Below are 22,740 nucleotides of genomic sequence, written 5' to 3'. Positions count from 1 at the left end.
GATGGATAAGATGGTCTATGTGCTCTGATGGAGACACATCAGCAGCCCAGAAAATCAGCATTTATTCTTTAACAGGCAGGTAAGCTAGTCTCTAGCTAGTCTGGGTAGGGCACCTCCATAGGGGTATAGCCTCAGGCTACAGTCATCAGGGAAAGCTGTGTTTGATTACTTTTGAATACAGCCAGTTTCCATACTCATCCAGGGGAAGGAATTGCTTCAGATAACCTTCTGCACCTACCCATCTTTCTGACATGAAGATTCTTATGAACAGTTACTCTCAGTAAACAAGCATAATAACCACCTCCATCTATTTAGATTTTTGCTGGTAGTCTAGAAACCCATTAAAACGCTGTACGGTCTAACATGAAATGACAATGCAATCTCTGGCGCTCCGGATGGAACTCAGTGATGCAGTGCTTATCTGCAATGAACACGGTCCCAGGTGGGATTCCCACAACTACCGAGTCACTTAAAAAGCAGTTTCTGAAAATTAAAATAAAATCAGAGACATGTTACTTGAAATCTCAGTAATTCAACTGTGAGTCCCCAGTGGGATGCACCTCAAACAATCTTCACTGTTCCCTATCAAAATCAATACATTCCAGAAGCTTCAGTTGCATTGCTGGCCAATCCTTGCATTACTGTTGGGACTGTTGGGTGTGTCTGTGAGAGTGTGCCAGTGGGTAATTGTGTGGTACTCCACATCCATAGCTCCTTCACTAAAACCTGAAATTCTAAATAAGCCTTTGATAAAGGGGATGCAAGCCAGAGCAGGAAAGATTGTGCACTTGGATAGTTTGAGCTCACAATGGATCTTCCTTTAAAACAACAGCAAATGTTATGTTCACAGAGAGGTCTAGAAACGGTAGAGCAGTCTCCAGGAGCATCCCAGTGCTGAGATGGAAGTCCGAGTTGCTACTCTCTAGTACAGAGGAGGCAGTCCTTCCTCTTCCTAAGCTGCTGCTTCAGGTCCAGCCGGAGTCCATGAAATGAGCACGAGTTACGCTCACTGCTCTGCCCCTTTCCTTTCTACGCTTACTACTTCTACTGTTTTTATTGTCACCTAGAGTCACCTGGCAAGAGAGAACGTCAACTAAGAAATTCCCCAGGTCAGACTGGCCTGGTACCATGTCTGGGAGAGCCTGTCTGGAACAACGACTGATAGAGGAGGACCCAGTCCAACCCTGCACAGTTACAGTAGGTGATCTTTTCTAGGTGGGTGGACCTGGCTGCTAAGAGAAATCTAACTGAGAACAAGCCAGAGTGAGCTGGTAGCCATCCTCCATGGCTTCTGCCTTGGTTCTTGTTTGAATTCTAACCTTTGTCCCCCTATAATGAACTATAACCTGGAAGCATGAGCTGAAAAACCCCTTTCTTACCATAAGCTGCTTCTGGTCACAGAGTTTGACAAAACACCAGAAAGCAAACTACAGCACTTTCAAAGTGTATACTAGGACAATCCTATATTTTCAACATGAGACAAGGCTGGTAAAAGAACATGACAAAACTTTATTTTAGCTTTTTTTGGGCCAATGTTTATCCTTATGTTCAGATTACAGAAAATATTCTTTTTAATATGCAAAAAAATCAAACATCTCTAAATGAAACATCTAAAAATTTGGCTCATTGTCAAACACAAAGTGACATATTTGGCTTTTTAAAAAACACAAGAAATAATTCCAGTGAAGTTGTTACATACACTGTTTTCTCCTAGGTGCCTCATGTTCATGGACAGTCTGCGTCTGTATACATGGCACATACACTAAAATACTTAAGTGAGAGAAGAAAGATGATGTGTGTGGTTACATAAATCACCCACACGTAACCAGTGAATGCGCTTACTAAAGAAGCCATCCGTGACCAGAAGCACTATCCCATTAGGTCATTTGATCATATCCATAGCTGAGAAATAACACAAACCTAGAATGTGGCCAGGTGCCTTGTAAGTCTGATGTGAATGTCTAAAAAGTATGATAGGAAATTCAGAATTCTGTTTTTCTTCAAGAAAACTTCCCAGAAGGAGGTGGGGGGCCAAGAAATCCACCAGCCTGCTTGGTGGCAGCTCGTGAGGGGGCAAGGCCAAGAATCTTCTGGATGTTCTGTAAAGAAAGCATAGTAAGAACTGATTTTTACAAAATCATTTTACATCTATTTCAGCAAAGAGAATGCATATAAACTAAAAGTATGGCTACCTGCAATAGGCCGACAGTGTCATTTGTTAATATAACGACAATGACAACAATAAGACCTGTATAGACTTGACAGGACCTGGGTCTGCTAATCTAAAGAAGCCAACTTTGTAGAGTGAGGGGAGGGAGGGAGAGGGGGAGAGAGAGAAAGAGAGAGAGAGAAAGAGAGAGAGAGAGAGAGAGAGAGAGAGAGAGAGAGAGAGAGAGAGAGATTCTTATTCAAGTGCCAAGAATATGGACCTTGTTCACAGCAGGCAATCACTCTACCACTGAGCTGTACTCCAAGCCTCCAGGTAATCTATCTTTCTTCCTTTCTTCCTTTCTTTCTTCTTTCCTTCCTTCCTTTCTCCAACCCCCTTGGCTTTTTAAGACAGGTTTCTCTGTGTAGCCATGGCTGTTCGGGAATTCACTCTGTAGACAAGGCTGCCACAGAGATCCTCCTGCCTGTCTTCCGAGTGCTGGGATTAAAGGTGTGTGCCTCCCCCAACCCCCATCCCACTATAATCTTTTCTTTTTAACCCAAAGCCTGTAGAATACAACGGCTTTCCCTTGAGTATAGCATGGCTGACTTTAGTCTTTACTGCAAATAGTGACAGAAGGGCTGGGACATAGCTCAGAGGAAGTACATTTGCCTAATTTGGAGGCCCCAAATCTCTAGGTTTTAAACTTTGCATCTTTTCTTTATCTTAATTTCATCTAACAGAGCAATATAAGTGTACTCATGTTTTTTACATACTGATGCAGTTTCCATAAAAAACAATTATTTTTATGTTCTGATTTCTTTGACTAATATAATATTTCATTTAATTACATAACTACAATAACAACTAAAACCAGTATAAACAGGTTTTGGAAAACAATCGACTTTTAGAGCAGACAGGCGTGGGTGTGCTAAAGAGTACTCACGAACAGACAGCTGACTAGAAAATCAATTGTCATGTACTTTAACAGGAATGGGGAGGGCTGATGAGTGAGCAAAGGTTATGTCACGGCCAACTGTTAAAAAGTTCACAGCATCTTTGAAGAAAAACCTTAAATATTATTTCATTACTCTTCTTGGTTCCTTCATTAGGTATTTAAAACCACTAAACCTTGGAAAGGACTAATGGATTCTCCAAAATAACAAAGTTAAATTAGCAGCAGGTGTGGTGGCGCACAGCTATAATTCCAGCGCTCAGGAGGGGCAGGCAGGAGGATCAAGAGTTCAAGGCCAGCCTGAGCTGTCTCAAAAAGTTGTAATTTAAACCCGTATGATCTGATTCTTAGTCTAGTGGGCGCTTTTCCACTACACTTTCTCTGTTAAAGTGTTGGCATTCAGTACACACAGTCTTATACAGCGGGACTATCTGTCTGTCAATACTCTGTCATCTGCTGGGCGTAAGACACTAGGAGAATGCCCGTATCTAGGCTCCTTTGTACATACTACTTTCATCCCTCGTCAGAAGATAATGAAGTAACAAATACAACTTCAAGGACCCCTTTAATTTATCATAAAATATTTAAATATATTTGCATGTAATAGCTCATACTTTAATGAGAAATTTTAAAATGAGTTAGGAAGATCAATCATTAATAGTTCAGGCTACAGAAATATCTGAGTTTGTATTTCTTTTCTAATAAATATAACTTCACAGCTGTAAAAAATTAAAAACAAGAACACACTGCATAAAACAGTGAGAAAAATCAAACAATATGCTATCAATTTCCTGCTTTTAACTTTTGAGCATTAATAGCTAGGTATGATGGCACATGCATCTAATTCCCAAACTTGGAAAGCAGAGGCAGGGGGATCAGGAGTTTTGGGATACATAAGATTGTCTCAAAAAAAAAAAAAAATAATTAAAGCTGGGCTGTGGTGGCACACGCCTTTAATCCCAGCACTTGGGAGGCAGAGGCAGGTGGATTTCTGAGTTCGAGGCCAGCCTGGTCTACAGAGTGAGTTCTAGGACAGCCAGGGCTACACAGAGAAACCTTGTCTCGGAAAAAAAAAAAAATCAAAAGGAACAAAAAGTGACCAGTATTTCCTGGGCACCTACAATGTATTTAGCACTAGGCTAAGGATTCTGAGAAATAAGAACAATCTGAAATTATACAATAGAGAACACAGGATGATAACACATTTGTTCAGCCAACAAACACAGAAGTCTAGACAAAACATACAAGAGATCTTGGCCCAGTTATTCTGCAGAGACGGGTCAATTATATGAGTCCTTGTCATTTTCTAGAATAAAAGCCAGTTTAAAAACTCTGATGGCCTTTAAATGACAGGGTTACTGCAATGAGGTAGAAAATGGGAAGCAAAGTAAGAACTATTTGGAGAAACAAGACACCAAGTGGGCAGACTGAGAGCTCCGTGCCCCCGTTGAGGACCTTACCTTTTGACTCAATGCAGCACGGCCCACAAGTCACTCTATAATTTTGTGCTGCTCTCAACCTTGGCCAGTGCGCAGTGGTTGGTGCAGAGACCCAAACTAGGTAAGGGTTGAGAATACGTGACTGTGAATGGTCAGCTGTACGCGGACTAGCTGTATCAAGCCCTCCCTCTCTAAGCTTCAGGGAACATCTCGGAAGAAGGATGTGGAGGAGTATTGTAAACTATCTTCTGGATGAACTCATGGCAGTTGTGGTTACCAACACATGATCAGTCAAAATTCCAGCGTGGATGCTTGGAAAAGGGCTTCCGAGGCCCCACTCTTAGCTGAGGAGCTATTGGCAACTGATGGGTGCTAAGGGAGGGAGAGTCACTTTTCTTTGGAAGGGAGGTGACTGCTAGGTTGCCCATGTTCCCTCCAGTGGATGGCCTCATACCCATATGCATACAGGTAACACTAACTGGGCTTAGTATAGGTTAGGCTAGGCTAGGCTAGGCTAGGCTAGGCTAGGTTAGGTAAGAGACAAAAAGCCAGGAGGGGACATGTCAGAGTGGGTCTGGAGAAGGGAGGTGCAGGGTAGATATACAAAACACATTTGTTTACAAACATCAAAGTCTCAGGGAATAAAACATTGAGATGGGCATGGTGATGCATGCGCTTGGGAGGCAGAAGCAGGCAGATCTCTTTAAGTTTAAGGTCAGCTTGGTCTACATAGCAAATACTAGGCCAGCTAAAGCTGCACAGTGTGGCCTTGTCTCAAATTAAAAAAATAAATATATTAAAAAGTTTTATAAGCAGGATGATGGCAGCATACACCTTTAATCTTAGCACTTTGGAGGCAGGGGCAGGTGGATCTCTGTGAGTTCCAGGCTAGCCTGGTCTACAAAGAAAGGCCCAGGATAGCCAGGGTGGTTACAGAGAGATACCCTGTCTCAGGGAGGGAGGAAGAGGGAAAGGGAGAGGGAGAGGAAAAGAAAGACAAGAAGAAAACAAAATACAAAGCCCTGAATTCCTGCAGAAGATAGGTATGGAAGAACCGTATCGTAATACAGGCGATGGACAACAAAGCCACAGCCAACATCTTACTAACTAGGGAAAAACTGGAGACACAGCCTTCAAATCAACAGGAAGCCATCTACTCTTCCCACCCTTACTCAAAAGGAGTGCCTGAAGTCTTAGGCAGTCCAGACAGGAAAGAGAAACGAGAGGGTGTGAGAGACCATCCCTGTCTGCAGCTGATGCAATCCCACATAAGACCGTAAATTCTCCATCAGGGAGCCAGCCTTAGAAGAAATGAGCAAGGGTGTCCCAGTGCCACAAATGGCTATTTCTGTGTACTTACAAAGAAATGATAAACAAATTCTGAAAATTAGCAGGATACAAAGTGAGCATACAAAAATCAATAGCTTCTCTGCACTTTTCTATAATAACACTGAGAATTCATTCCTAATACCCTCAATATAAACAAGAATGGAATAAGGTTGAGGAGAAAAACAACCCATGTAGTAATGAACCTCATTCACAACAGCCTTGAAAACAAACAAATGACCAGAGACAGGAGAGCCGACGGGAGAGCCAGCAGCAGCAGCAGCTCAGCAACCCCATAGGAAACACTGATAAAGCCAGCAGGCACTGTGAGGCACAAATGCAGCAGGCCGTCCTCAGTGCTAGCCTTCATCTCCTACTCAGATTCCTCCTTCACTCCTCTCATCAACAATGGAGTCGTGGTCCCTGCTCCCCACCATGCCTCCAAGCTTTCACTCGTGCTGCCTCCTCTGTCAAAAAAAGTGCTAAGGCTGTTCCTCATCCTTCAGGACCCAATTCAAGCCATCCTCTTGTACAAAATCCTACTTTGTACAGCACTTGCCTGTGACCACTGTGTTTCTGTAGCAGGTCTCTAACTCCTACCGCATTCTGCACACAGAGGTGGGGACAGGCATGAACAACTGCTACTGTCACTCGGGGATAGACTTCCACCTAGAATTCAGATCCATAGTCCAAAAGCTTTTAACTTACTTATTTTAGTTTCTTTCCTAACATAGTATGAGGCCTAGAATTCACTGTTAGCCCCGACAGAAAACCCAAGTGGTTAGTACCCGGGCTTACCTGTAAATACACTAAAATCACTATATTATTGATACTGTCACAACACCGTCCAAAAATGGTGTTTCACGTAGGGAATTTGGAGTGCTTGTGAGAAAACCCTAAGAAACCAGGACAAGAGTCTTCTAATCTCGAAACACAGACTTGTTCTTGGAATGTGTTTTCATACCCCACTCGGGTGTAACGATTAGGAGTGAGCTTCCTTCAGGTTATTACAGGTGGCTATTGTTACTGGCTTACATGCCTCTGTGAAAAACATGTTTTTGCCATGTTTGGCTTGTCCTTGTGATTCTACTCTTTTCTCATGTGATTCTTCTTAAACCTGAGAGTATAAATGTCTGATGCTCTGAAGAAAGTTGGCTACTGCATGCATCCACCTCATTTGAGGCTCCGTTCTCCCAGGTCCCACCACCTCCAGAACAGTGAACACTCCTGAACTGACAAAAGGCACTAGAACATGAGAGAGAAATAATATTGGAATGACCAAAGTCACTGTACTCAGAACCAATGAAGAAGGAACTGAGGACTGAAGAAGGGGTGTGGGAGCCACATTTGGTTTTACAACAGCCCTCATCCCTAATGTCAGTCATCCAGATTTGCAGGCTGTGAACAATACGCTGGAATTCCAAGTAAGCAACTGAGAGAGCTGGTAGCAGGTAAATGTCCCCAGCCTTACAGAGGCAAAGCTAGTGTGAGCGATGACCAGGAGGAGAGCTATACATAGTAAATGAAGGGTGTAGACACTCACTTGTCGAATCGACATAGTACAGAGAATATACAGGAAGATGAAGGAGCAGTCTGTGGTGTCGTCCCCCAGCAGGTTCCGATGAGACAGTCCTTGGATGTAAGAAAGAGGAGTGAAGGGGAGCTTCGCCACCACTCTGCCATCGAATCTGAAATGACAAGATAAACAACAAAAAAGCGGAGAACTGTTATTTTTAGAAAATCAACAAAGCTATTTTCAGGAAAAAGCACAGGTACAAGTAGGACACACTTTAACTAGGACTGAAGGTACAGTGGTGTGCAGAAGGACCTGGCTAATCAGTGCCTCTCAGTGCTTCTGCTAGGAAGACCCTGCACACTCAAATTACAGAGGACCCAAAAGACTTGTGTACAGTCCAGCTATTAATATGTGGTCTATTCGAAACTGAGATAATAATTATTTTAAGTATCCTCTTAGCTGGGCAAGGTACTCAAGTACTCAAAATGCAGAGGCAGGTGGATCTCTCCGAGCCTACACATAGTAAGTACAAGCTAACCAAGGCTGTGTAGTGAAACCCTGCCTCAAAACAAACAATACACTGCACTGCACTGCACTGCACTGCACTGCACTGCACTACACTACAGGCTGGAGAGATGGCTCAGCAGTTGCCATCACTTGCTGCTCTTACAGAGGATCAGGGTTCGATTCCTATCACCCCTATCATGGCTCGCAATAGCCTTGTAACTCCAGTTCCAGGAGATTTCATCTGACCTCTGCAGATACCTTGTGCATACATGCAGGCAAAACACTCATATACATTTTAAAAAGTGTACCCTCCTAAGTAGCAAGGAATCTGATATTCGATAACATGCATATTTTTAATGAAAAATAACTTTTAGGGGCCAGCAAGATGGCTCATTATGTAAAGGTGACTGCTGTCCAGCCTGATGGAACCAACAGGGTGAAAGGAGAAAACCACCTCCTGTAAGTTGACCTCTGACCTCCATAATGTACCTCAACACATGTGAGTATACCCTCCACAAAACACAAGACAATTTTTTAAAAAAGATTTAAAAAGTATTTTGGGGGAAAATGTATTCTAAAATTAAAAAATGCTAAGAAGAGAGGTATTTTTAACTTCTGAAATAATCTAATAGTTGTCTCATAAGAAATGATGGGGTTCACAATGCTCAGTCTTGGGGTTCTACAGCATCACACATCAGGACACTTGTGAGACAATGAGGGTGACAGAGAGGAACATCGTGAGATTTATGAAAACTGCAGACTCCTTGGAAGGATGCCACAGATACTCAGGAAAACCTAAACCACATCTTGGGAAACCTGGGTCTAAACCTTATCTTGAAAAATATGGCCGGGCGGTGGTGACACACGCCTTTAATCCCAGCACTTGGGAGGCAGAGGCAGGTGGATTTCTGAGTTCGAGGACAGCCTGGTCTACAGAGTGAGTTCCAGGACAGCCAGGGCTACACAGAGAAACCCTGTCTCGAAAAACAAAACAAAACAAAACAAAACAAAACAAAACAAAACAAAACAAAAAAATGGTAGAAAGAGACTAAGACACTAAACTCAGCTTCTGGCCCTCATCCTCCACCCACCTACATACACACAAGCACACACAGAGACAACCATGTACACTATGGGTAAGGGAGAAGCAGCAGCAGAGATTTTTCATTTATTTGAAACAGAGTTTCTCTGTGTAGCCCTGGCTGTTCTGGAACTCACTCTGTAGACCAGGCTGGCCTTGAACTCACAGAGGTCCGCCTGCCTCTGCCTCCTGAGTGCTGGGATTAAAGGCGTGCGCCACTGTTTACTTAGCTGCCAACGTTTTTAAAGAGAAGATCTTGCTATAGCCCAAGCTGTCCCAAAATTGCAATCTCTCTGCTACAGCCTCAACAATCATCCTGCCTTCCCTTCCCCAGAGCTCCTTGGCAAAGTCTAACTAAAGTGACTTCCCCCAGATGACCATGAGATCACATACAGAATAGCTAAACAAACTTCCTCAACCTAATAAAGGAAAGAGTTGGTGCAAGGCAGACTGTTTCCTTAAGCACACTTAAGCTTTGCAAATCCAGAGCAAGACTGCTACTCTTGAGCAGAAGTACATGGAACCATATCCAGACTCAGTAAAAGGAATTATTTCTTTTAAAAACAGAGTTTACTTTAGTCTAGGGAGAGCCTAGCTGGAATGACTGTGAACACCCGATCCTCCTGCGTCTACCCTGGGGTGCTTGGAAATGGCACTGCCAGAGCACTGAAGCCCACATGGTATGAAAGTGGTATGCTGTTCATCACCATACACAAAAATAATAAATGAGGGAAAACAGAATTATAGGACAGAAATCATGTGATTTCCAGATACCCCATAGTTATTTAATCTTCCAATGTCTTCCAGCTCTAGAGGCCTATGGCTCCAAGAATGATCAGCTACGTAGAACGGGGGGTTGGGGGGCTGAGTTCTTTTTAAGATACGGTCTCACTATGTAGCTCTAGCTGACTTGAAACTCACTATGGAGACCAGGCTGCCTTTGAATTCACAAGATCTGCTATCTCTGCCTCCCCAGTGCTGGGATATTAAAGTCAAGTGCCATCTTGCCTGGCTAGAAATTTAACATTTTTTTATTTGGACATTCTTTAAACCTCTCACGTAGATAAAAAATAACCACTTTCTTCTTCTTTCCCTAGTCTACCTCATACATATTTCTATCATAACACCCATCAGTGTATCATTTGCTTGTCTCCTATCTTCCCATAAAATTTTGATAGCACTGAGACATAGGAAGTAAGGGTAGACGTTGGAAGAAGACAAAAAGGAAGTGTGAGAAAAAAGAGAGCGGGAGGGAGGCAAGGAAACAAGAAAGCCAGTGCCAGTCTGCTGACGTGGTACAGTCCAGTGAACTCTGCATGTCTGCCTAGTTCTGTCAAAGCAGCGTCTCATGATTGCGCCATTCTCCTACTCTGTTTAAACAACAGTACCTGAACAAGATTATAGTTGTTAAGACTCTATTTTAAGGTCAAAATGTTTTCATATGAATACCTTCAGTTTGAAGAAGCATATTAGTAAGCAATTTAAAAACAGAGGGAGATACTGAATTATTTCTAAAGACTATATAATGTCTAAGCTTTTATCTGATGACCAAACATTCTCACTGTTAAGTAGATTTAAAAAGTTATTAGGAACTAGGCAGTGATTATGCTTGCCTTTACTCCCAGCACTCAGGAGGCAGAGGCAGGAGGATCTCTGAGTTTAAGGGCATCCTGGTTTATAGAGCAAAGTCCAGGACATCTATGACTACACCAAGAAACCCTGCCTCAAAACACAAACAAACAATCAATGCTTCTCAACTGTGGTGGTTTGAATAAGCTTGACCAAGGGAGTGGCACTATTAGGAGGTGTGGCCTTGTTGGAGGAAGTATGTCACTGTGGAGGTGGGCTTTGAGACCCTCCTCCTAGCTGCCTTGAGACAGTCTTTTCTTGTTTGCCTTTAGAACAAGATATAGAACTCTCAGCTCTTCCTGAGCCATGTCTTCCTGGATGCTGCCGTGACTCCTGCCATGATGATACTGGACTGAACCTCTGAAGCTGTAAGCTAGCTTTAATTAAATGTTGTCCTTATATAAGTTGCTTTGGTCATGGAGTCTCACCTCAGCAATGGAAAGCCTAACTAAGACATCAACTGTCCTAGTGCTGCCACCCTTTAATACAGTTCCTCATGTGACCACCAAGATGATTTTCATTGCTACTTCATAACTATAATTTTACTACTGTTATGAATAGTAATGTAACTATCTGTTTTCTGATGGTCTTAGGCCACCCGTGAGAGTTGACAGCTCCCCTGCCCAAAAAGGGGGGGGGGGGGAGTTCTGACTGCTATATTATATGATTGTATTTTTAAAATGAAATTCTTATTTACATTATATTGAAGTTACTAAAACAAAAAAGAGGATGGTGAGATGGTTCAGAGGATAAAGTCACTTGCCATCATGCCTGACGACCTGAGTACAAACCCCAGGACCTATCTGATGGAAGGAGGGAACAGATTCCAGCAAGTTGTCCTCTGACCTCCACTCACGCAAGTTGTTTTAAAAATAAAATTCCCAGCTGTCTGACTTTACCAGTGGAGACTCAGGAGCCAGAGCTGGGGTGAAAACCTGCTAGCTCAAAGAGGCAGAGAGAAGCACCCAGCTGACCCTCCCACTCCACCAGTCTCCTTCTCCACAAGTCTAAACACCTCCCAACTCAAAGGTCCTCCTTTCTGCTCACTTAGATCACTCCCTGCCAGCTAGTTACTTGCTTGGCCACTTGACCTGTGTTGACTTTCTTTAGCTCTTGAAGTACTTGTTGACAGCAAACAGAAAGCGCTAGGATCAAAGGCTGAGCCACATCACAACCACAAACAGGTTCTGACAGTTCACAATCTCAGGGTTCACAAAGTGATCAAACGTCCTGCAACATATGCATGCACATGTGTTCGTTCTCTCTCTCTCTCTCTCTCTCTCTCTCTCTCTCTCCCCCCCCCCCCCATATTAAATAAGGTCTTTAGGAAATCCACACTGACGTGGTGGTGAGTACAGAAGCATGGAGACTACTGCATATATCAAATGATTATAAACAATACATGACAGTGAGGATATGCGCAGAGCACACCACACACCAGTACTGTACACTCACATAGTGAATATAAGCCATTTTTAAAAGGGCAGACAGCATGGGGAAATTCGCTCAATATACAATGTATACTTGTAACACATACAATAAATATATACAGTGAAAATGTTTTCCTTGATACTTGAATAATGTATAAGTTTGAAATTTTGTTGCCTTTCTTCCATTTTGCGGGGAGGAGAGGGCAGGGGTTCAAGACAGGGTTTCTCTGTGTAGCCCTGGCTGTCCTGGAACTCACTCTGTAGACCAGGCTGGCCTCGAACTCAGAAATCCGCCTGCTTCTGCCTCCCAAGTGCTGGGATTAGAGGCGTGCACCACTGCTGCCCGGCTTCTTTCATTTTTTTTGAGAGAGGATTTGGCTATGGGGTGTAGGTTGGCATCAAACTCAGAATTACTTTGAAATTCTGTCAGATACAATATTACTACAAATCTTACCACTCACATGCATTCAAACAGAACATTCATTAGGCAGAAGCATATAAAAGGTTACTCACATGGAATTAAACATTCCCATTAAGGCAGTAAAACAAAAGCCAATCGCAAACATGGATTTCATCCGTACCTACAAGGAAAGCAAAAACTGATCACGTCACACTAAATACATACATCTCATACCACAGAAAATGAAGTTTCATGTAATTGTCTTTGAAAGTGTTCCATAGAGCTGGTGTGGTGGCAGGCAGAGACAGGCTGATCTGACAGGAGGAGGTGAACTGTGAGGCCAGGCTACACAGGGAGTTTCTGTCTCAAAAACAAACAAAGAAAAAAATGATTTCTTTTGCAAAAAGCTCCTTGTTATCTAAGTTACCTTCCATCTCTGGTCCGTCCTCTCCTTGTTACTTGTAAGAAACTGGGATAGCTCTGAGGCCACACGCTGGCCAATCAATCAGTCATAAGTAACAAGAGCTGACTGGGATATCTGTATTATTATTATCGTGGAGTCTGGAATTCTTGGACTCACTGAACCTCGGCCTGTGTGATGAGCAGCTGGGATCGGAGGCATGAACTCCCATACTATCTGGCTCTGAAAAGCCCTGTTTAAAGGACTCTTCTTAGGCTTTTTTCAAGGGGTAAGATGGTGCAACTGAAATGAAGAACAAAATGCCTCAGGGAAAGCATCAACCAGTCAGGTGAACTTGAGGGCATGCTAAGTTACGACACCAGCTTAGGGCTGCCGACCTCTTGACTTCATGAGCAACAGAAAGCAAGCAACATGGTAGGCACTATGAGTTAGGTATCCTGTTATTTTCAACTAAATTCTTATTAAATTCCATATCCCATAAATGCATAAATAGATACAAACAAGTATAAAGATGTAGTTGTCAGACAGTATCTCTGGATCACTTGGCAATTTTTATTTTTATAATTTCCAAATAGTGAACATGATAAACATTGTGCTAAAGGTGAAAAAATTTGCTTTTTAAAACATCTCCCTGGGGCTGGAGAGATGGCTCAGTGGGACCTGAGTTCAATTCCCAGCAACCACATGGTGGTCACAATCAACTGTAATGGAATCTGACGCCCTCTCCTGGAGTGTCTGAAGACAGCTACAGCGTACTCACAAAAAACAAATACATAAGTTGAAAAAAAAAAAAAAAAGGAAAATTTGCCAGGCAGTGGTGGTACGTGGCTTTAATCCCAGCACTCAAGGGGCAGAGGCAGGGGGATCTCTACGGGTGAAAGGCTAGCCTGGTCTACAGATCAAGTTCCAGGGCAAACACGGCTAAGCAAAGAAACCCTGACTCAAAACAAAAACAAACAAAACCAAAAAAACCTTAAAAAACTTAAGAAAGTAAGACATGGAGTGTCATTGTAACTACTGTATTGTAAGCAACAGAAACAACTGTAAATGTTATTCTGGGATGTGTTTTTTCCATCAGTATTTTATTTCTAATAATGTTTATGCCCCTTACTGCACATAAAAACTTGAATATATCAGTATCAAAGAAAAAAAAAAAAGGAAGGCATTTCTGAAGAACACAAATTATAACCTCCAAAGCAGCCTTTACAAACAGACTATTAAAATGAAGGGTGTTTTTTGGAGGGGGTGAGGGGTTGTTTGTTGGTTTTCTTGAGACAAGGACTTCCTAGGTAGCCCTGGCTGGCCTGGAACTCAGAGATTCCACTTGCTTCTGCTTTTGAGTGCTGGGATTAAAGGCATACACCACCATGCCAGCTTTAAAATGAAGTTTAAATGTGGCAGATATTTTAATTCTATTTAGTTCAATAATACCGATTATTTATATTGTTATTTATAGCCCTGATAGGTGATAAATTTTAACTTAAATGTAATGTATTTGATGCAAATAGGCTTTTTGCTAAAAAAAAAATAGCTTCTGTGGTGTACCATCAGTTAGTTATCCTCTGGACTCTTACCATTGACAGGTCTCTATTGTTGTTCTTTAGTTTCTCTTCTTGTCTCTCTGAAAAGAATAAACTGGTTAGTTCAAAAATACTGAGCACAACCTAATTCTTGAATAAATTATCACTCTCTGGAGATTATAATAGCATTTTGTTTCTTTTTCTTTCTTTTTTGGTTTTTCGAGACAGGGTTTCTCTGTATAGCCCTGGCTGTCCTGGAACTCACTTCTGTAGACCAGGATGCCCTCAAACTCAGAAATCCGCCTGCCTCTGCCTCCCAAGTGCTGGGATTAAAGGCGTGCGCCACCATTGCCGGCAGCATTTTGTTTCAATAGCACTCAATAAGATGAAGTGAATACACGGGCTGTTGCTTATTCTATACTAATACAACGTTTAAATATAAAAGAATGCCAAAATATTTCAATTTAAAAAGCACTATGAGTGGCACTTACAGATCAGTGGGAACCAACAGATGTCTAATTGGACTCATGGCCCACTAAACGAGAGGGAAATCATGCTTAGAAAGCTAGCCAATTTCCTGGAGCTAGTGAGGTCACAGATCTTAGAAGACTACCGGGTTGGCTGATCTTCTAGTGGATGTGGGTCCAATTCCCAGCACCCACATGGAGAGGCTCACAAGTTAAAAGTTTGAAAAACAGAAACTCAATCTACTACCTTCACTTTGGCATGCCATGTAACTCCTGTCTACTGTAAATCTTGTCCTTATCCTACAGATAAGTGTCATCCTCATCAAAGAAGCTTCTCTTAGCAAAAAATGGAGATCATCACTAAAAATCACAAGTCAACACAAAGCAGAAAACAACAGACTGTGCAGAACCCAGCCCCAGTGGATACACCTACACCATAGGTCCTGCATCCCTGCTCAGGGAATATCACAAAAGAAGGAGCAAAAGGACTGTACACGTCAGAATACTGGGAAGTCTGATGCTGAACCTGACTCTCCTAGAAATGGCTGCATAAACAAGATCAGAACAATGGCAAAGCAACAGACAACAGACTTGATAACGTGGAAGGGACAGGACTTCACAGGGTCCCACCCACAGATAAAACTTTATGAAACTAACGACTACTGGGAGGGGAAAATTAGCTTTGCTCAGGGATGAGCCCTCTTATTGGCTATTCCATACAAAGCGGTCAGTTTTGAAGCAATATACACAAAACAACAAAAACAGAAGAACCAGATAGTCTTTACTTGCTTGTGCATGCAAACACATACATGTGCATGCAAACACATACATCTATGTAACAATAATAAAGAATAAGAGGCTATGACTTAGGACGGGAGGAGGTATGGGAAGGTGTGAGGGGCAGTACCTGGGAGGAGCTGGAGAAGGAATGGGGTACAGTGATATAACTATTTAATTAAAAATATTATTTAAAAACCTGGGTGGTGGTGCTGTATGCCTTTAACACACACAAACACATACACTGACACACACAACCCAAGTTGTATTTGGGTTACTGTCTCACCTATCTTCTTTTTCTGTTGTCGACCAGCTGACTCTGTTATAGTTTCCTTCTTCTTCTCTACTGTACACATAAACACATAAAATTATATATTAAAAAGATGCTCTCTCACAGATGAATTACTACAAAGCTACACTGACCAGCTTTGGTCATGATTGAGTTAACTGGCCTACTCCCTTAACTGCTAGCAGAAAAGAAAAACTAAGCATTTACTTAGTATGTGTAAGCCCTAATTTTTTTCAAAGCTGCCATGTAAACAGAACTGCTTTACAGGTATCAGTATTCTCCAGATAACAAGATTTACATCAGCACTAAACAAATCTAGGTTTAATTGTAATTCAAACCTATTTATAAACCTGAGCCGGGCCGTGGTGGCGCACGCCTTTAATCCCAGCACTTGGGAGGCAGAGGCAGGCGGATTTCTGAGTTTGAGGCCAGCCTGGTCTACAGAGTAAGTTCCAGGACAGCCAGGGCTACACAGAGAAACCCTGTCTCGAAAAACCAAAAACAAACAAACAAACAAACAAACAAACAAACCTGAAAACACCCCATGGCTAGTCCCATACTGACGTCTGAATATAAAGACCAGGGATAAAATGACACACTCACATTCATGTGCTCAAGTGCTCCATAGAGAGCTCTATGGATAAATCAGAAAACTACACAGATCTGACTCTATCTGGTGACTAAGTAAACCTAAGAGCTTACTACAGAAATACAAAAAGAAAACTTCACCATGTAAAGGAATAGCAAGCACTAAGGACCAATAGTAGGAAAATCCAAGCCAGACGTGGTGGGTGATATGCCCTTGTAATGCCACTCGCACGTGAGTATGCCATGTCTGTACAGATGCCCACAGGGCCATGGATCCTTGGAACTGGAATTACAGGCAGCCATGAGCCACATGATGTGGGTACTGAGTCCTCTTACAAGAATAGAAAGCATTCTTTTTTGTTTTGTTTATTTGTTTTTTTGTTTTGTTTTTGAGACAGGGTTTCTCTGTGTAGCCCAGGCTGTCCTGGAACTCACTCTGTAGACCAGGGTGGCCTTTAACTCAGAAATCTGCCTGCCTCTGCCTCCCAAGTGCTGGGATTAAAGGCGTGCGCCACCACGGCCCGGCTGTAGAAAGCATTCTTAACTGCTGCTCTATCTCTTGAGGGCTAATGCCTATCTACCAACTTTCCTTTCTTTTCTCCTTCCTTCCTCCCTTCCTTTCTACTTCTTCTCACCACTATGCAATTCTTGGCTGTCCTGAACTGCAGACCAAGCTGGCCTTAAACTCAGAGCCACCACATCTGGCAGCTGCTGCTGCTCCTCTGTTGTTTGTTTGTTTGTTAGTTTGAGACATGGTCTCTCTATGCAGCTCTGACTGACCTGAAACTTGTTATATAGACTAGACTGGCCTGGAACTCAGAGATACTCCTGTCTTTGCCTCAGAGATTTAAGTCTGGCTCACTGCTTTCTTGAAGTTGGGTTTAACTATGTAGCTTGCTCAGACTAGCCTCAAGCCCAGGACTCTCTGTTTCAGTGTCCTGAATATTGGAATTATGGACATATGCCATTCCACCCAGTACATAGGTCTTTTATCCTAAAAGCCATATAAAGGAGATAAGTAACATAACCAGATCTATGTTCTGAAAAAGTACTCTACACGTACTCTGCAAAGTAAATCTGAGTAACTGAGGGCAGACAAATGAAGTGCTGGAATAGACTCAACGAAACATGTTACTTTAAAATAGGTGGGCTTGGCAGATATGGGAGATGTAAGAATATCTGAAACCATTCAAGAGGACAACAGTTACAGGCTTTAATAACAAAATACAGGCAGGAAGTAATAACAAATACTTAAACAAAGGGAGCGTGCCTTAAAGCTGTAACCCCTAGGCTAGAAAGAAGGTCAACTGGGAGGTCAAGGGCAGCCTGAGATACACTTCGAGTTCTAAGTCAGTCAAGGCAAGAGTGAGACCTGTCCCCAAACCTAAAATAGAACAAAACACAAAACTCAAAACCAAAACAACTTCCCCGTTTACCACGGCCAGCCACTGCTCTAGTCACGCAGGGTGCATCCGTGAGCAGCAGAGAGCTAGGCCCTAGCAGCATTTTCATGCTAGTAAGTAGAAGCCAGAAACAAAAAAAGCAAGCATATAACTTGTTTTTTAAAAGGTTTTTGGATTTCACTGCTAGATGCACAAAGTCACTCAGGTAAGAGAATCCTGGAGGAAGGTCATGTTTGTGAAGGTAAGCATAATGAATTTGGTTTGGATACGTCGAGCCAACAGTATCAACACTGGATAAAGGATGGCGAACTGTAATTTTAAAAGTCTAGGCTCAAAAACAAAAGTCTGAGTTTAGTCTCCAGTTCTTTGTTTTCATGTACTGTAAGTCTATCATTAACTTTCTGAGGCTCAATCTCCTGTCCCATAAGGTGAAGACATTTTTATAACCAACCGAGACGGTTGCTATGGGAACCAAATGACATATTTTTTTACTGCTGAGGATGCAACTCCAGGCTTTGGGCACGCTAAGCACAGACTCTATCACAGTTCTATACTCTGGGCCCCTCACGTAAGATAATTTGGGTGAAGAAGTGCAAGGGGAGCTGAGGAGTGCAGCTCAACTGGCAGAGTGCAGAGATTGCCTCAGAGATTTAAGGGATGTACCAAGTCTACCATACACGAAGCCCTGAGTGCAGTCCCCAGCACCCCACACACTGGACATGATGGTGACTAACTGTGATCCCAGCACTCAGGAAGCAGAAATAGGAGGATCAGAAGTTCAAGGTCAACCTCAGCTAACAGAGTTCAAAGCTAGTCTGGCCTATATAAGACCCTGTCTAAAATTAAAAACAAAAACAAAAAACAGAACAAAACAACAACAAAAAACTGACGCTCACAAAACTTACAAAGATATAAAGAAATAAGAAGGATATAGGGCTAAAGCTAGCTGTAGAAACTCTTAGGAGTCAAGTTAGCGGTGGTTTTGGGTTCCATCACTTGGAAGGTAGGACAATCAGCTCAAGGTCATTTTCAGCTAGTGAGTTCAACATCAACCAGGGATAAATGAGACCCACCTCAAAAACACAAAACAAAAAGAATACTGGATACCAACTGTGCTTTTACAGAATCATTCAGAGTCCCAGTAACTGGGGGGCTGAGGGCGAGGCATAATAAATTTGAGGACTATCTAGGCTACCTATGGCCTTATTTAGATAATCAGTTGTGCCCTGATAAATTTTAACTTTACCTCAAAGGCCACAAATTTTATCCACTTTAATCATTTTTCCAAACATTTTTCAGCTTTCTCACCCACCTGAAACTTGGCTTAACTAAAGGGTACCACTTCCATTGACAGTAGTCATAATGAGTTATTCCCCAAACACAGCCCACATACTAAAATTCCCACGTTTACTAATGGGATTTGTCCTTTACCTAGAATTTCCTCTCCCTGTCTTATTTTCTATCTACATTCTAACTAGCCCACAAGCTGGCCTGTATCATGGGGCCTTCCATAGTCCCTCACAACAGAACAGGACCTCCTCTTTAAAATTAAGACAGGCTATCTGTCTTGTCTGTCTATGCCATGACCCCTTTCCCCTGTCGTCCCCACACACACACACACACACACACACTTAGCAAGGTCTCAATATGCAGTTCTGGCCTGGAATACACTATGTAGATCAGGCCTGTCTATCTACCACACACAGATTCCTTTTAGCTTTATTAAAGACACTGCACAAAGGTCTTTAATTTCTATTTTTATCAAGTTGGATTATGGTTTTGTTTGTAATGTGAATCTCCCTATGTAGCCCACACTAGCTTCGAACTCACAATCCTGTCTTGATCTCCTGAGTGCTGAGATTTCTGATGCCCTAACAAGGAATACTGAACTCTTTTTGTATTCTTGGTATGCTCCCAAAATAGTTACTGTGAACATGCACTCAACGAACTTACTGCGTCGAAACTTCCACCATGTTACCATACTCACATTTTTTACTTTGTTTTTCCACTTCTGCCTTCAATCTCTTGTATTTGTCCGTCCTGTAAACCAGGACCCAGGTTATGCCTAAAAGATTAAAAGCATCATGCTAATGAGAAATTAATGGAAATCACAACGAACTATCTTTAATTGTTTGTGTTGGAAACAATAGGATTTCGACATTTTGCAATATACTTATCAATAATTAACTTTTTTCCAAGTCAAATCAAAACATGTGTTTTTTTTTTAAATGGATCCACAAATACGTAAAGAAAATGAGGAAGTATGATTCCACACTATTCTCCTACTTCTATAGGGGATGAGCCCAGAATTTCTTGCATGGACCACGCAGGTCGCAGGAAGTGAGGGAGGCTCCCGATCTTTCTTCAAGGGGTGCGAGGGACCTGAGTGCTCTTTCACCCTGAGACTAATCAAACGTCCAAGAAACAGCCACCCTCACCCTCGGCGAGCAGCGCGGTGCACACGGAGATAAAAACGATGAGCAGCGTGTCTGCAAACATGGTGCTCATCTCGCTCGTCCGTCCCTGCGCTCCCACCCTTCACGGGGGAAGCACTCAAGAGGCAGAGAGACCGGGAAGACACTTCGCGGGACCGACCCTCGAGGAGCACTACAACTTTGACAGCACGGACTCCACACTTCCGCTTCCGGGGCACCGACCCGGAATTGCACGTTTCACTCTTGATGTGTGGCCAGTTGAGTCGGAAGAAAGCGGCAGTCCGCAAGTCTCGGGGGCTGAAGGCGCGCGCCAGACCCAGTCTCGCGAGAGTTGGAAATACAGTTTCGTCGGAGAATGGCGGTGTGGTGGAGCGTCTACCTCCTCGGTGGTGTGTTCACTGCTCTCCGAGCCCGATCGCCCATCTCACCACAAGAATCCTGTCATGCGGTGTCTGGGCTTCGCCTTCAGCCCCACCTCCGTGGCCGAACAGTTAGGCTAACACGTACCGCCAGGGTTTGGGTGCTCGCCCCTGGTCGCCAGGCTGGGCGCGCCAAGTTGAGGTAGTCCTCGGCTGCCTTTATTACGCCGGAGGACGGAGACGGTCGCACACTTAGCTGCGGCTGAGGTTTTATTGGAAGGACAGTTCTGCGGTGGCACAGTTGACGAGAAAGAAGTGGAAACGTTGAATTCAAGGATTAGAAGTGTTTCTGGAAAAAGCAAAGAGTGAAAGGCGGGGGTGGGGTGGGGAGAAAAAGGAAAAGGCATGGTGGGTAAAAGTAGAATGTCTTGAGAGAGGGTCATAAACTCAGATGTCCTCTGTGAGGGACTGTAAATTACCTTCATGCAAGAAGATGACGGGAAGTCTCTGATAAGAGCACTCAATTCCTCCCAGTTCTCCGATCTGGTCTTTTTCTTCAGGAAAACTCAGAAATCTTCATTTGTGCGTTGGTTTGTTTTGAGACAGGCTCGCACTATGTAGCCCTGGTTGACCTGGAGCACACAAGAGAGCCACCTGCCTTAGCTTTCCATAACAGTGTGTGCCACAATGCCCACTTGCATTGTCTGTCACTGGTTCTTCCAAATTTCATTGCACACTATTTATAAATCTTCCGTGACATTACCTTTTTATTTTCTCTTGCCTTATACTTACACGGGGCTCCTGTAATAGACATTAGATATATGTCTATTAAATAAAGAAAAATGTATCTCTTGCCTAGACATTAAATATATGTCGGGAACAGTACTGGGCCCTGTAGGATGGAGTAAGATAACATTCCTTGGTTCCAAAATTCCTCAGGGAAATTGTATGCCATAGTAAGATATAACAGTTACAGCTAGTGTTGAGAGCGCAAGACCGGTTCTTCCTGGGGGATTTAGAAAGGCTTCAGAAAGGTCAATCCGAGCTGAGCCTTGGTTTGAGTAGTAGTTCAGACAAAGGTATGTTTTTATTTAATCTTCTCCATCACCCAAGGTAAATGTTGAGATAGGACAAAAGGATGACCTTTGAGACCTGCAGACTTTCAGATCTGGCTCTGCTGCTTGAATATACTGTGTAAGTCCTTTAGCCTCAGTTTTCTTCAACCATTAAGGACTCCAGCTGCGTCAAACTGTCAGACGATTGAGCTGTGCTGGATGTGCATATTTAACAAGTTAAATATGGCCGGGTAGTGGTGGCGCATGCCTTTAATCCCAGCACTCCAGAGGCAGAGGCAGGCAGATTTCTGAGTTAAAGGCCAGCCTGGTCTACAGAGTGAGTTCCAGGACAGCCAAGACTACACAGAGAAACTCGGTCTCGAAAAACGAAAAAAAAAAAAAAAAAGAAAGTTAAATATGATACTGATTGTATAATACTAAAAGAGTCTAGTTAAACCATACTACACTGTAGCTAGATACACGATCTTAAAATTATGAAAAGTGAAGGGTCAGCATCAGTGAAATGTGGATGGAGACAACGCTGTCTTCTAAGACAATGCTCTGTTCTAAGATCTGAGTTCTGGTCCTCTGCACCCACATGGAAGCTCACAACCAGCTAACTCCAGCTTCGGGTGATCTGGTGCCCCCTTCTGGCCTCTGCAGGCATGCACATATATTCATGGGGGCAAAAACATCAGCCATGCATGGTCACAATCCCAGATTTGGGAAGTAAGCAGATTGCTGAATTCAAGGCTAGTCTGGTCTACAGAGTGAGTTATAGGACAACTAGGGCTACACAAACCCTGTATTGAAAAACAAAACTGCTGGGCGGTGGTGGCACACGCCTTTAATCCCAGCACTTGGGAGGGAGAGACAGGCGGATTTCTGAGTTCGAAGCCAGCCTGGTCTACCGAGTGAGTTCCAGGACAGCCAGGGCTACACAGAGAAACCCTGTCTCTAAAAAAACAAAACAAACAAACAAAAAAAAACAAAA

General features: G+C 42.9%; 1 protein-coding gene across 1 annotated transcript; it reads right to left on the bottom strand.

Annotated features, from left to right (window-relative positions):
• Nucleotides 1-1,486: 1,486 nt before the first annotated feature.
• On the bottom strand, nt 1,487-20,525 carry Tmco1 (transmembrane and coiled-coil domains 1). The gene is made up of 7 exons (XM_028759338.1): nt 20,336-20,525; nt 19,885-19,962; nt 15,904-15,963; nt 14,428-14,474; nt 12,546-12,613; nt 7,413-7,557; nt 1,487-2,099 (listed from the first exon to the last, which is right to left on the bottom strand). Exons 1-7 carry the CDS (start codon nt 20,403-20,405, stop codon nt 2,001-2,003), a joined length of 567 nt encoding a protein of 188 aa, XP_028615171.1. The 5' UTR covers nt 20,406-20,525; the 3' UTR covers nt 1,487-2,000.
• Between the last annotated feature and the right edge of the window lie 2,215 nt (nt 20,526-22,740).

This window comes from Grammomys surdaster, unplaced genomic scaffold, assembly GCF_004785775.1.
Source record: "Grammomys surdaster isolate TR1022 unplaced genomic scaffold, NIH_TR_1.0 130, whole genome shotgun sequence".
Lineage (NCBI taxonomy): Eukaryota > Metazoa > Chordata > Mammalia > Rodentia > Muridae > Grammomys > Grammomys surdaster.
Note: the sequence above shows the minus strand (reverse complement) of the source record. Positions and strands in the feature narration are given on the sequence as shown.

What these genes read in the sequence shown, in the direction of transcription:
- Tmco1 (XM_028759338.1), bottom strand. Translation starts at nt 20,405, where the DNA reads ATGAGCACCATGTTTGCAGACACGCTGCTCATCGTTTTTATCTCCGTG. An exon ending in CACCGCGCTGCTCGCCGAGG is followed by an intron (nt 19,963 to 20,335) that starts GTGAGGGTGGCT and finishes TTAATCTTTTAG; the next exon opens with GCATAACCTGGGTCCTGGTT. An exon ending in ACAACAGAAAAAGAAGATAG is followed by an intron (nt 14,475 to 15,903) that starts GTGAGACAGTAA and finishes TATTCTTTTCAG; the next exon opens with AGAGACAAGAAGAGAAACTA.